Source organism: Xiphophorus couchianus, chromosome 16 (genome assembly GCF_001444195.1).
Source record: "Xiphophorus couchianus chromosome 16, X_couchianus-1.0, whole genome shotgun sequence".
Lineage (NCBI taxonomy): Eukaryota > Metazoa > Chordata > Actinopteri > Cyprinodontiformes > Poeciliidae > Xiphophorus > Xiphophorus couchianus.
Genome location: NC_040243.1, coordinates 9,695,086 through 9,708,211, shown reverse-complemented (window position 1 = coordinate 9,708,211; position 13,126 = coordinate 9,695,086). Strand labels below are relative to the sequence as shown.

The 13,126-nt window shown below is 39.2% G+C and overlaps 3 protein-coding genes across 5 annotated transcripts; 2 read left to right on the top strand and 1 right to left on the bottom strand.

The window, feature by feature from the left end:
* The first annotated feature begins 20 nt into the window (after positions 1–20).
* Positions 21–3,391, top strand: LOC114160536 (zinc finger protein 300-like). Of its 3 annotated transcripts, XM_028043185.1 has the most exons (5): positions 21–480; positions 580–701; positions 1,947–2,028; positions 2,062–2,100; positions 2,193–3,391. In XM_028043185.1, the coding sequence occupies exons 1-5, from the start codon at positions 201–203 to the stop codon at positions 3,083–3,085; spliced, it is 1,416 nt and encodes a 471-aa protein (XP_027898986.1). In that variant the 5' UTR covers positions 21–200; the 3' UTR covers positions 3,086–3,391. The 3 variants fall into 3 exon arrangements, with proteins under 3 accessions (XP_027898986.1, XP_027898987.1, XP_027898985.1); XM_028043186.1 differs by having other exon boundaries at positions 21–438; positions 1,947–2,100; XM_028043184.1 differs by having other exon boundaries at positions 22–480; positions 1,947–2,100.
* A 264-nt stretch (positions 3,392–3,655) lies between these two features.
* Positions 3,656–9,973, bottom strand: LOC114160383 (zinc finger protein 585A-like). Its single transcript, XM_028042960.1, has 8 exons — positions 9,458–9,973; positions 9,287–9,380; positions 8,249–8,351; positions 7,490–8,166; positions 5,755–6,037; positions 5,403–5,536; positions 5,204–5,309; positions 3,656–5,127 (listed from the first exon to the last, which is right to left on the bottom strand). Exons 1-8 carry the CDS (start codon positions 9,751–9,753, stop codon positions 4,406–4,408), a joined length of 2,415 nt encoding a protein of 804 aa, XP_027898761.1. The 5' UTR covers positions 9,754–9,973; the 3' UTR covers positions 3,656–4,405.
* Positions 9,974–10,118: 145 nt separating this feature from the next.
* On the top strand, positions 10,119–12,997 carry pgls (6-phosphogluconolactonase). The gene is made up of 6 exons (XM_028043199.1): positions 10,119–10,245; positions 10,552–10,822; positions 10,919–11,026; positions 11,110–11,211; positions 12,029–12,169; positions 12,531–12,997. The coding sequence occupies exons 2-6, from the start codon at positions 10,559–10,561 to the stop codon at positions 12,675–12,677; spliced, it is 762 nt and encodes a 253-aa protein (XP_027899000.1). The 5' UTR covers positions 10,119–10,245; positions 10,552–10,558; the 3' UTR covers positions 12,678–12,997.
* The last annotated feature ends 129 nt before the right edge of the window (positions 12,998–13,126 follow it).

The following is a 13,126-nucleotide window of genomic DNA, read 5'->3' as shown; positions in this document are numbered from 1 at the left end:
TACATCACTGTTGCAACTTTTATTTGGGTCCCGCTTTGTGCGCAGCGGTAACTCTTATTAGCTCCATTGGCTACATGCGCCGCAAATACTTATTTTATTTTAATGTTGCACGTTTTCCAGTTGACACGTGAACATTAGTTTTTTTTTATTTTTATTTTTTTATATATTGCTAGAAAACCTTTGTACTTCTGCCGTCTGCCATGGCGAGCCGCGTCTCCATTCACTCCCAGCTCTCCTCCGTCATGGAGACGATGGCGAAGTCTGCGTTTAGCCAGGTCTGCAAGCTGGTGGACCAGGACTCAGCCGAGCTGCGGACGGAGCTGTCCCGGCTTCTGTTTGCCAATTCAGCCCTGACGGAGAAAGTGAACAGTCTGGAGTGCGAACTAACAAGTGTGGTCAGAGACACGCCCAAGAAAAGTAGAAGTTATTGCAGCGTAGGTGTGCAAACTGTCTGCAGCAGAGACGAGAAGCATCATGATGGTATTTGAGTATGGCAAACTAAAACAGCAGGTCATTGTGAGCAAGCGTGATCCGCATTGATTTACCCAGCTTGTCCTTTGTTTCTTTCCTATTTCTTAGTGACCTGCCCTCCCACTATAGAGGGGATCTTTGGAAAAGACTGGTGTATAAATCTGTGGAAGGACAGAGATCCATACAGTCCCCAGAGATGCACAGACTCACCAGGGTCTCCTGATGATGAGGTGAGAAGGGGTTACTCCAAAATATATATATATATATTTCCTTCTGCGTGTTATTATGGACACAGAAGTGATTACAAATCAATATTACAGCCTAATAATTAACAGTTTCCCATGATCATCAAGGCACACTGCCCTGCGTGTTTAAGGTGTTTCTTTGCCCACCTGATTTTAATTGAAGGCTGATTAAAAGGCACTGTGCCATATTGAATTTAAAAATATACAAATAAGCGTGAAATATTACTTACAAGATTGGGTATTTATATGTTTGTTTTGCTTATAAATGCCTAAAAGCTTATAATAAAAGCTTTATGTTTTTTTTAAAATATAGTTTCCAAAACAGCCAACTAGTAAAAATAAATGTTTTAAAATGTCTTTCATACATTACTTGAACTGGTCTTAGTTTAGAGTTTTTTTCTAAATTTGTCAGTAATTCATGTCCCTCAATTTACATTATTAACCTGTGAATGGTTGTGGCCAAAATGATGCTTAAACCCAATTCTTTCAAGATATGTCATAAAATGTTCAACAAGTAGTCCTGTATGAATTCTGTACTATTTCAAAGATTAAAATAGATCTTGGTTATTAAATTATAATAGTCCATCCATTCAGCCGATGGGTATCATTTGTTACTGCAGATTATTTTAACCAATAAAAACAGTGAAATGGTACATTGTGCATCAAAACAAAAATTAAGTTTGCTTATATTAATGTTCAACACAAACATTAGAAATTTAGAAAAAAAAATGTAAACTTTTGATGGTAACAGGAGCTTGAATGGGTTTGATAGACTGTCAAGTCATTTTTCGAAACATAGGGAGTGGCATTGAAGGCTATATGTTCAATTTAAAAAAATTCTTCATCTTCAGGTGAATCTTGGCTGTTTTCTGTAAAAGGATCAGGAGAATTAGTAATGTATCAATAAAACTCTTTTTGTAAAGTATGGTGAACTGATCAGTTTTTACTTCATCAACACGTTTTACTGTAATTTTACATTTTCAACCGCCTGCCATGGTACTGATGGTGGAATGTTGTGAATTTACCTATATCAAATGTTTTTTTTAATTACGCTCTGTATTTTGCTAGGTTAATGTATTTATTTTGTATTGCTCTTGATCAAATAAATAATTCGATCCTAATAACTGAAGTTAAACAACCTTTCCATTTCAAATTACAGCTGGTAACCCACAGTTTTTGAAAATGTGTCCTTTTGAACTTGAGATTAAAACAAGACTTTGTCTTTAACAGCCTACAGCAGCTCAATCGGACCAAGTCACACTTGCCGAGATCAAAAAAGAGGAGTTGATGCCAAATGCTGCCACTAACTCAGATGAGTTAGTAGTCCTAACTACCACTAACTCAGATGAGTTAGTGGCATCTGAGGAAGCAATTTCCAATGACGGTAAGAAATATGTGAAGAATTGGAATGGAATGGGTAAAAAGAGCAATGTTTTTCCTGCTTTCTGAGTTTAAATTGCTGCCTTTGTACATCAGAACACGAAGAAAGCATGGCTGAGGAATTGGATCAGAAGTCAGTGGATTACTCTGTCGATGGCAGTACTTGCAGCTTGCCACTTGATCAGGATGGACAGCAGGATTCGTTATTAGAAAGTACAGAAGAAACACTGGTGCAGTTTATCAGTATCAATGATACAACAGAAGAGGACTTTAGCGCCCATATCATACCAATTGAAGTGGAGGACGACGATGCGGAGGAGGAGGAGGATGATGATGATGTTCAGTTTGTCCAAGCAAGTCACAATGAAGCAGAATCGAGCCCTGCAGTCGGGCCCAGTCACGACGAACAGCAGACATTACCAACAAACAGCACTGACAACTGTTTCACTAATGTTAAAGACCTCCCTAAAAACTTGAATGTGGTCAGTGTGAAAACGACCAGAGCTCCAAAAAGCAACACGTTCACATGTCATGTATGTAGCAGGACGTTCTTTCACAAGGGCACACTGACACACCACATGAAGTCACATAAGACAAACTTCTGCAGCATCTGCAAGCAGCATTTCCCTCAAAAGAAGCTGAACTCCCACAGATGTGTGCCTCCTGTTTTACATCAGAGAATCAGCAAGTCGTGCGAGTTATGCGGCAAGATCTTTGCCAACCAGTCAGCTCTGAGGATTCACTATGTTGTACATACAGGTGAGAAACCCTACAGGTGCAGCCTGTGCGGCAAAAGGTTTACTCAGAAAGGCAATTTAAAATGTCATTTACGCATCCATACTGGTGAGAGACCTTTCCTGTGTGTTAAGTGTGGAAAGACCTTCACGCAGAAGGTGAACCTCAATCATCATCTAATGGCACACTTAAATCGTGAGGTTGTTGGAGGAGCGTCAGTGTGTCAGAAACAACCTAAACCTAGCAACATGTAGCAGCAGAAACTAGGGTGCGAGGGATAAATTTATCGGACGATAAATTTGCTCCGTTTTCCTCAATTTTGGGAGATTGGTGATCAGCCGATACTTACATGTGAAGCCGATCTTATCTACTCATCTTATCTACCTCGGCAAGGGTCCAAAAATCAACCACTGTCCTCTTTTGCTCTTCGTTGAGAGGTTTAACTGATAGACCGGTCACTCGGGTCATGTCTGAACATTTACAGTTAACAGTAGTCACCCCACTGTTGCCAAATCTGTGACTTTCTTGCTATATTTAGAGTCATTTTAAGACAAAAAAAATTTGTATCGGCATGTCAGGCTTTTTAAACATCGGTAATCGACGATCGGCCAGAAAATTGCAATCTGTGCATCCATTATATGGTTATATGTCTTGTTTATTAGCTACATTTGTGAAATGCATCAAATACACTAGTTTAAATGTTGTTAATGTCTTGATGGTAATGTTTTATTTGTCTTTAGTATAGTGGAAGGTGTGTTGAAAACAAATGTTTTTGTAATTTATTTGACATTTTTCATGTTATTTTCTCTATTAAAACAAAGTCATAAGTACAAATGTTTTATTTTGTTTTATTTCATAAAACTCAATTTCAGTTATATGCTAGTAAAATCGATGCTTCTAGAACCGTCTCTGGAACAGAATCAGCTCAGGCAAGCTGTACATTCAAAGAAAGCAATTTCTATTAGGCAATAGGAATGAAATAAGACTACATTACAGAATGTTGACAATTTCTCTTCAATTCATAATCACGGTGGAACCATAAAAGTAACCATTCAAACAGTAACAATATTATCAATTACAGCCTGAGGAGCTTATTTAAATATATCACCAAGAGATAAACAAATTAATTGTAGTTATATTTCAGGAAAAATGACTTCAGTTTCATTTTAATGAAAAAGAATTAAATATGGTGTCGAACAAATAAAGAGCTGGTCAAAGGAAAAGGAAAAGGTGAAACAAACTTGTTTCACCTTTTTGTTCCAAGGAGGTAGTTCTAGAGGTCGGCCAGGACCATTTTCCCAAAGTCAATAATTTGGTATTTCTTGGGACAGTCCTTCTGTGGCCTGATATATTAGGAACAAACACATGCAGCAATGACATGAAGGCAAGATGTTTTCATTTCTTGCTGGCCGATCAGTCAAACCTGTGAGAATAAATAATCTATTATAATGGACAAATAAGCTCAACTATTGTTTAGCCACTGCTATGTTAGTCTCTCCACTCTAGCTAAAAAATATGACAAACAGTAGCACAGGTGACAATAGATAATACAATCCAGCTCTCTTTGTTCCACATCAGTATTTTTCCTCCATGTTGGACGTTAGTAAAGATATACTGCCGCATGTTGAGTCACTCTGAGCAGTGCTGAGAGGACCTGTGTCAAATACCTCTGGTTTGACCATCCAGTTGAAACACTGATGGTGATTTAAACCATATTTATACGCGTAGCATTTGCCACATCCCACGCAGCTGTAAGGCTTTTCACCCGTGTGCGTTCGAAGATGTATGTTTAAGGAGCTTTTCTGGGAGAAACTTTTGCCACAGTCTGGACAGCTGTAAGGCTTTTCACCAGAGTGCACTCGCTGGTGCAGCTTCAGGTACGTTTTCTGAGCAAATCGTTTTCCGCACACAGAGCAGCTGAAAGGCTTTTCGCCCGAGTGCCGTCTGATGTGCACTTTTAAGCTGCTTAAATAGTTAAAGATTTTTCCACAGAATAAACAGTCAAACCGCTTTGGTGCCTTAACAAGTTTGGGCTGAAAGGGGAGTTCTTTGGTTGTGTTTGTTTGGAGACAGTTTGTGTAATCTGAGGGTTCCACCGAGGCTGGAGGAGGATTTGTGTTTTCCACAAGACTGCCCATTGCTGCGTCCTCTATTAATCTGTCCACGATGGTCGGCTGTGCCCGCTGTAGCATTTGTCCGTCCGACATCATGGGGAAATTATTCAATTCCCCTGAGTGAAGCTGCAGTTCATCGACGGACCTGTGAAGCATGCCGTCATCTTCAAACATCCCAACCACTGTAAAATGAAAATTCATCCAGTTAAGTCGCAGGCAGTTAGCAATCTGTTTTGTTTGATTTCACTCCACTCTTACTTTTCCTGTTGTCAGCGCGACTCATCTGTTGACCAATAGGGTGATCGTCATACATCTCTTCTTTCACAAAAATAAGATCAGGTTCTCTCCCCATCATGTCAGCTGCCTACCAACAGCATAAAGGAAACGGCTAAAAATACATCCCTCATTATTCAGTCCATCATATGACTGGATTGCAAAAATAAGACACACAGCTGACCTCTGCTCCTATGTTTGTCATAGCAGCCTCCATTGGCAGTCTTCTCTGAGGGTGAAGCTTCTCTTCTCTCCACAGATCCATGCACCAATCCTTCCCAAATACCCCTTCGATGGCTGGAGAAGACTGGTGCTGATCTAGAAGGAAAAATATAGAGCGTATACTGAGATTTGATGCAGATTGTTACCTTTCTATGCATTCAGTTATACAAAGATAGGCAGAGAGCAAACAGTAACTCCAAGTAACAATAATATTAACCAGAATACAAGCCTATAAGGTGCATTATGCAGCAAAAAAAAAGGGGGGGGGGGGGGGGGGAAACCCCTAAGTGTCAGGCTTGATTCAAGCGTCTGACCTGAAAGTTGCCTGACGCTGGTGTTGACATGTGCAGGGTAGGTCTGTCCCTCTCTGGCTGCTCTCAGCTGGACCTCCAGAGAGTAGCACCTCTTCTTCAGCGCCTCGTTCTCCGTCTTATGCAGAGATATCTCAGTGTGAAGGACGGAGGAGCATTCGTCAGCCAGGCTGCTGATCTCAGCCAAAGCCGCCTTTGTTAGCCTGTCCAGGATGACGGCCAGCTGTGTCCGAAAACTCCTGTTAGCGCTGTCGCACATCATCTCGCCAAAAGTAGCTGAGTATTTCTAATTTCGGCAAGATTACTGCCCCCGAAGTAGCGTTGCTCCTATAATCAAATATGTGATACAGCTGTACCGCAAAGGATTATGGGAAATCTATAGGCGAAAGCACAATGTATACTGTATGTAAAGGCAACAGCGTGTGTTGCTGCCTCAACTCGATTTATAAGGCTTTTGCTGAAAATATATGGATAGAAAATGTCATAGGACAGAGAAGACGAGTATTATAAAACATCTCTCAAAACATTAATGAATAAAGAAATACTTTAATGTATAATTAGCGCATAAAAAAAGATATTTGTTCTGTAAAGGTCAAAGTGGCAAAATCAGCACATATTACATTATTTGTCGTTATCTTTCAAATATAGTCGGAACTTCTCCTGTTTCACACCTTCCCACGTTTTTTAGATTACTTATTTACCCACGCACAATAAAAGCTACATAAAGCTTCTTTATTAATAAAATTTAAACATATATAATCGGTGTTGAGCTATTGCAAAATATTTCTAAAAGAAGAGGGGGAGAATAATATAATATGTACGATATGTACGTTACTCGATCTTTACTCAAACTTAAAACTAGATATTATTTGAAATTGTTGCCATCTAGTGGTGATTATTTGTAATAGCTAAATAAGTTATTTTCAGATGTGCAAGTATACGGTGACTGTCCAACCATGTTTTTAGGATACAAAAAAAAACAAAAAAAAACAAGGCAATGAATGATCATTTAAAAACGTTTTCCACCTTTAGTGTAACTTATTAAGTTCAAACTAAAAGCTTGAAATGTGTGTATTAAATCTAGGTTATCTATGACTTTCCTTTTTAAAATCTCAATAGCAAAAATAAAACTTATTGTTTATGTTTTGATTTATTGAGGTGCATCTGTACAGAGTGTACAATGACCCACAGAGATGATAGGCTACTAATAAATTCACACCTTTTACGAGGTAATGCTTGATCTAATTAATCAATTATAGCACACTAAAACTGATATAAAGAGTATGATCAATATTAAGTAAACAAAATCCCCTAAGCCTTCAAACCTTTAATGTGTTTTCAGCCAAACAAATTTTAATGATCTGTTGATAACCACTAATGCTACTGGTCGTCTGCTAGTTCAGCTGCTTTAATAGCTACTTAATAGTTCCTGGAGTGTTTTTTTTTTATATATCTGAAGCACTTTCTCCTATGCCGAGTTATTCACAGTTGATTTCATAATGTATCAGATTAATACACTTGTAAGTTCTCAGGAGAAATTGGCTTTACCAGACTATTAAAAAAAATATTTGCTTGTTGAAACATCAGTTTCTGATATTTTGCACAGAAAACATTTCAGTGATGTGTTGAAAATATGCACTGTTAGACACACATTCATATCTTAAGCAAAGTAAACTTTATTTTCCAATAGAAGTTTAAAATCAGAATGAAGAAATAAATGTTAGCCATGGTCATTTTATGTGGTTCCGTGTATAATTGTTCCACTAAATGACTCGCCTCCATAGACGTTTAGGCCAGGGTCTAGATGCAGAGTCAGATGTTTCTTCAGATTACACTTCTTTGTGAAACCCTTGCCACAGCTGACACAAACAAAAGGTTTTTCACCTGTGTGTGTGCGCTGATGCATATCAAGGGTGCACTTCTGAATAAAACCCTTTCCACAAATAGTGCATCGATAGGGCTTTTCCCCAGTGTGTGTGCGCTGGTGTGTGTACAGGTGGCCTTTCTGGGCGTATCGCTTTCCACACAGCGTGCACCTGAATGGCTTCTCGCCTGTGTGACTTCGCTGGTGAATTTCAAGCTGGCTGAAGCATCTGAAACCCTTGCCACACTGCATGCAGCCAAACCTCTTTGCAGACGAGTTCCTAAAACTGTGGAGCTTCACATTCCTGGATGCGCTGATGTTTTGTGAGGCAACGTTTTGAACCACTTGTTTCCCTTCCTGCAGTGTAGCGTGAGCCGGTGTTAGTTGTGGATTCCACTGCATCTCCTGTCTCCTGGAGTCAGCACAAGGCTGCTGGCTGCTTGAACTCATAAAGCTATTGATGAACAGAGGTTGCTGGTGTCCTGCACTTGGTTTAGGATGCTGCGTCACATTTGGAGCCTTTTGGGTATCCATGACTGCATCCGCTCCTGCTGACAGCAGATGAAAATGTAAATACACCCAAAAACCAACATAATGTAGCAAAAGCCAAACAAAAACAATCTAAAAACTCACTTGCTTCATTTGTTCTGTCTTGTTCTGTGTTTTTGTTTTCTACATCTGATGGCTCTTCTTTTACCACTATCAGTTCAGACAAGTCATTTGGTGGGTTTGCAACCTAAATTGCACAAATGTAAAAAATAATTAAACTCGATTCTATTTTAAAATTGTACACAATTCTGCTAAAATACCAGGTTTTTATGAGGAAAAAAAGCAAACAGACCCTAATGACTCATTTGAAAGCTTCTTCCACATATGTTGTGATGTTTATCCTGTGCAGCTTAACTGAAAACCAAACAAACCAGCAATAGTTCCGGACTTTGGCTTGGCCATTACCCTTGATGATGATGCAACCTCCGCTCCATTTCACTTTGAGTATATGCAGTGAAATGGGGTGAAATGGTCTGTCCAAAACAAACTATCCTGAAAGGTTTTGGTAAAATATCACCAAATTTGGATTAGCTATTTAGAAGAAATGTCCAGTCTTCGTAATGTCCCCATGCTCCAATATTTTTTTTTCCATTTATAAAGAGACTGCCTTCCCTTTCCTATGGTGTAGCGTATATTTAATGCCACGGAAATGTTGAATACTTCTCCTTAATAATAACTTTGTACCATGAGAATCTTTTGACCATTAGGAATTTATTTGCAAACTGTGGCTTTAGCTAAAGCAGTGGTATCCAAAGTCCATCATCAAGGCCCAGTAGACATGATTTATGCTTTGTCCCAGTTATACTCATAAATTCTGACTGGGAAGTCGGAAAAAATAAACTGGAACACACTCTTAAGTCAGATTTCCCACTGGCTACGACTCATAAGTGGTGCTTGCTTTTGGAAAGTAAAGCTCAAAATGATGTTCATCAGAGGTACTGCAAACTACGTCTAAAGGCGTCGCCATGTTGAATTTCATGTATTTAGTACCTAATGCATTTATTTTTCAGCTGAAAACGCACAGGACAATTGTCAGAGTATATGTGGGAAAAGTTTTGAAATGATTGTTTAAAGTCAAACAGCTTTAAAATAGACTGTATTTGATTCAGTTTGGATACTTACTTCAGGTGAGGTATGCTCGTCACTTTGGTGCAAACTGTCCATCTCTGTTGAGGATCGTATGTTTTCCCACGTGGTTCCACTACTATGCAGTGCACTTAAATACAAAATATTAGCGGTCAAAGGAAACAGTCAAGATAAAGAGCTTTGGGTAGAATTAAACACTATACATACTTTGAATTGTCTGAAGCCAAAAAAGCATTATTTTCTGGAGACTCCCTCATCTCTGAGCATGCTGCTGCTGCTGCTGCTGCTGTGTCCTGCCTGCGCTCCTGAGCCATGAACAGCAACTTCTCCATCAGCTGCAGCTTCTCTGTGAGAGAAGCGATTTCATTTCGCCCTCTTGTTATTTCTATTTTCAGCATCTTGGACTCGATCTCCACCAGTTTGCTTATTTCCATCACAGCTGTTTTGGATAGCGCATCCATGATGGAGACGAGCTGCGTCTGGAAGGAGAAGCCTGTGGACATGTTTCTCGTCGGTCTCCCGAGACAAGCAAAATTCACGCAGGCGAGTTGGCACAGTCAGGATTCCTTCGTGATGACTACAACAACGTGTAGTTACACTGTTTGGTGCGAGAAGAACGGCGCAAGCATGCATAAGGGTAAAACTCAAGTTGTTCAAATGGAAACTTTGATTCCATCTACCGGTGAGGCGGAAGCATAGCAATTATACAAAAGTACTGTAATATTGAGTTGAAATATTGACATATGTTGCTTAGTTTACCAAAACGTTAGTTAATATTGATGAATATTAGATAAACGTTAACTTTGCATTCTAATTGGAGCATTTTGGACGCTGCTTTTTCGGGAACTGCAGCGACCAGAAAGCAGTGCGGTGTTGCAAGGCGTGTGATTGGCTGATGAAACGTCAGTTCAGGAAGTAGTTCATGGAATTAAACTTACTCATTTGCCGACTGAAAATCCACATGACCATCTCCTGTTTCGAATTTTCTCTGCAAGGTATTAAAAGTAATTTGTTTCTATATTTAAAAATAATCACATTTTAGGTTTGCAGTTGTTTCTGCGTACTAAGAAACGCGCTTGTATGAACCTACTGACTAGTGGTTCTCCTGTACTTGAAGTAGGCTACAAGTAAATTCCCACGTAGCCTGACATGTTTAGTAAACCACATTTAATAAAAGTTTTTATCATAAAAGTATTTGTTAAATGTTTACAAAAGCCTTGCTAAGTGCATTTTTCACACAGTTGCAAAACTGTTTTGTAGCTGACTTCCTTTTATTTTGCAACCTTTCTCTCTTCTTGCAGTGCTGTGATGGCTGGAAGAAGAGTTGTGGTCTTTCCTTCCTCAGCAGAGCTCGGTCCAGTCTTGGCCCACCTCGTGATCTCTAGGGCTGAGAAGGCCATAGCCTCTCATGGCAGGTTCACCCTGGGTCTCTCAGGAGGAAGCCTCGTGTCCATGCTCAGCAAAGAGCTGCTGGCTCTGCCCCAGCCAGATTGCAGCAAGTGGGTGATTGGCTTCTGTGACGAGCGCCTGGTTTCGTTCGATGATCCGGAAAGCACATTTGGGCTTTACAAGGTCAAATTTCCTGTTATTGAGTAAAATGTATGGCTCTTAATGTATTTTGCACCAAATGGCATTTAAATTAAATGCCAGGTTTCTCTTCTGTTTTAGAGTCAGTTGTTTCCCAAGATCAACATCCCTGAGAGTGGAATCTTAACCATAGACTCCTCTCTGCCAGTGGCAGAGTGTGCAGAGGATTACGCCTGTAAACTGAAACAGGTCCAAGTGAATCCCAAGCTTTTATGTTTTACTACCTGGTTGGTTCTTTGAATTTAATTGAATTTTTAAATTCAAAATAACAGGTGTTCCCAGGTGAAGAGTTTCCTGTGTTTGACCTGTTGCTGCTGGGAATGGGACCAGATGGACACACATGTTCTCTTTTCCCAGGTCATCCCCTTCTGGAGGTAATTGCCATTTGTAACTCCAGTCTGTTTAGTGTTTAAGACATAACCACTTCTGTGAACAAATCTCAAATTAAGTCTCCATTTTTTATTTGGCTTTCAAGGAGTCGGACTGTCTTAGATTTTTCCATAAGAGTTTAACGTTGCCTACATTTGTATTTATTTTTTCCTGAGTAATTCTCTGTCACACCTGATATAGTAGAAATAAAATAGATTTTTCAAGAAAAGTAGAGTGTAAATAAAAAAATGATGCTTCTCTCATGTCCTGTCTTCGTGTCATGAAAGACAGAGTCCTTTGAGCTGAAGTTTAATTAGTGATGGTTTACGCTATACTTTATGCGTGGTTTAAGCATACGTTCAAAGTGTTTGTCAGTCATCAGCATCTTCTGCACAGATGTGCTGTAGATGCTAAATGTAGAACTTGTCCCATACATTTCCCCCACAAAGAATAATTAAATGTTTTGCCACCAGCAGCTAAAGACAGCTGTTTCCATCTTCCAGCTGATGTCAGGGTTAGAGCTGAATTGGAGCAATTATGCTTTTTAACTCAACCGACTCTCTCATAAGAGCCATCCCCAACCCGCTCAGAATTCAACTACTAATTAGGGTAGATCATCCATCATGCCGTGTTCATCAAGCTGAGTGATGAAAGTTCCCACTGTGGCAAAAAGTAAAAGGCTTTACATGAAATTACTTATTCAGTAAGACTGGAAGCAATGCATCAATACCTGGATAATCTCCACTGATTCTAATGTATTTTGCTTGTGAAATATGAAGTGTAAAAAGTTATGTCTTGGCCTTGTCTGTATCCCACACGCAGGAAACAAAGAAAATTGTGGCTCCTATCAGTGATTCTCCCAAACCGCCTCCACAGCGCGTCACTATGACTTTCCCAGTGGTGAACGCTGCACGCTGTGTGACCTTTGTCTCAACAGGTGGAAGCAAAGCCACTGTTTTGAAGGTGATGGTTGGAAAAATATGATTTATATACAACCTTTCATTTTTTATATGATATATAATGTCCCTACTTATTATCAGATGCAATGTAGATTTCACACTTGTGTAAATTTTGCGCTCGGAAAGCATGTCTGTGTATAAATCCTTCTATTTTCACAGTCACAATAAACATACTATTTGTAGAAAAATCCATTAAATTAGCCAAAACCGTTTGGGTTTTTCATATGCAAGTGACTAAAAACAGTGTAGTAACAAAAGCATCAACCATTTTGACACACTAACCAAAACAGAGGAGCTTAACTTGCTTATTTGTGCAATTTTGCTGGATTGCTACTCAGAACTCTTTTTTTTTTTTTTTTTTGCAGGAGGTTCTGGAGGGTGGAAAAGCTTCGCCGTATCCAGCCGCTCGTGTTGTACCAACCAGCGGTGAACTGTTTTGGCTCATTGATGACCCTGCAGCTGCTGCCTTGACTATCCAGGTTGAAAGGCCAGGTGCAGGAGCCAAACTTTAAAACTCTCAGTCTGATGATGAATCAGCACATCAACAGGAAATACAAAATGGTACATTCCTGCATTAGTCAAATTGTGCTTAAGAATACATTTGAATAACATACCGTAACACTTTCTGGATGATTACATTCGTGTTTTGCTGCTGTATGAATGTAATGTGCATTGGGACATTTGTTGGATGTCTTAATTTTACTGAAGAACAAAGTAATTACTGTACATCTACATTACTATCATTCTTTTAATGCATTACCTTTTTAATGTTAAGGCTTGTAAGTTATAAACATACCCCAGTGTGATTAAAGTCTCAGTGTACCTCTAGAAATGTTTCCTTGATGTAATTCTTTTTCTTTCTTTTGAGATTATGTTTTCTTCTTTCTTTGAATATGACCGCAAAAAAAAAAAAAAAACATTTTTATTCTGGTTTCCTTTGAAGCAGTGAATTAAGTTGATC

Coding starts and splice junctions, on each gene's coding strand:
- LOC114160536 (XM_028043184.1), top strand. CDS start 201: ATGGCGAGCCGCGTCTCCATTCACTCCCAGCTCTCCTCCGTCATGGAG. Junction 481..579: donor AGACGAGAAGCATCATGATG/GTATTTGAGTAT, acceptor CCTATTTCTTAG/TGACCTGCCCTCCCACTATA. Junction 2,101..2,192: donor GGAAGCAATTTCCAATGACG/GTAAGAAATATG, acceptor TTTGTACATCAG/AACACGAAGAAAGCATGGCT.
- LOC114160383 (XM_028042960.1), bottom strand. CDS start 9,753: ATGTCCACAGGCTTCTCCTTCCAGACGCAGCTCGTCTCCATCATGGAT. Junction 9,381..9,457: donor TTGGCTTCAGACAATTCAAA/GTATGTATAGTG, acceptor TTTGTATTTAAG/TGCACTGCATAGTAGTGGAA. Junction 6,038..7,489: donor CAATTATACACGGAACCACA/TAAAATGACCAT, acceptor TGCCGAAATTAG/AAATACTCAGCTACTTTTGG.
- pgls (XM_028043199.1), top strand. CDS start 10,559: ATGGCTGGAAGAAGAGTTGTGGTCTTTCCTTCCTCAGCAGAGCTCGGT. Junction 11,212..12,028: donor CAGGTCATCCCCTTCTGGAG/GTAATTGCCATT, acceptor TCCCACACGCAG/GAAACAAAGAAAATTGTGGC. Junction 12,170..12,530: donor GCAAAGCCACTGTTTTGAAG/GTGATGGTTGGA, acceptor TTTTTTTTGCAG/GAGGTTCTGGAGGGTGGAAA.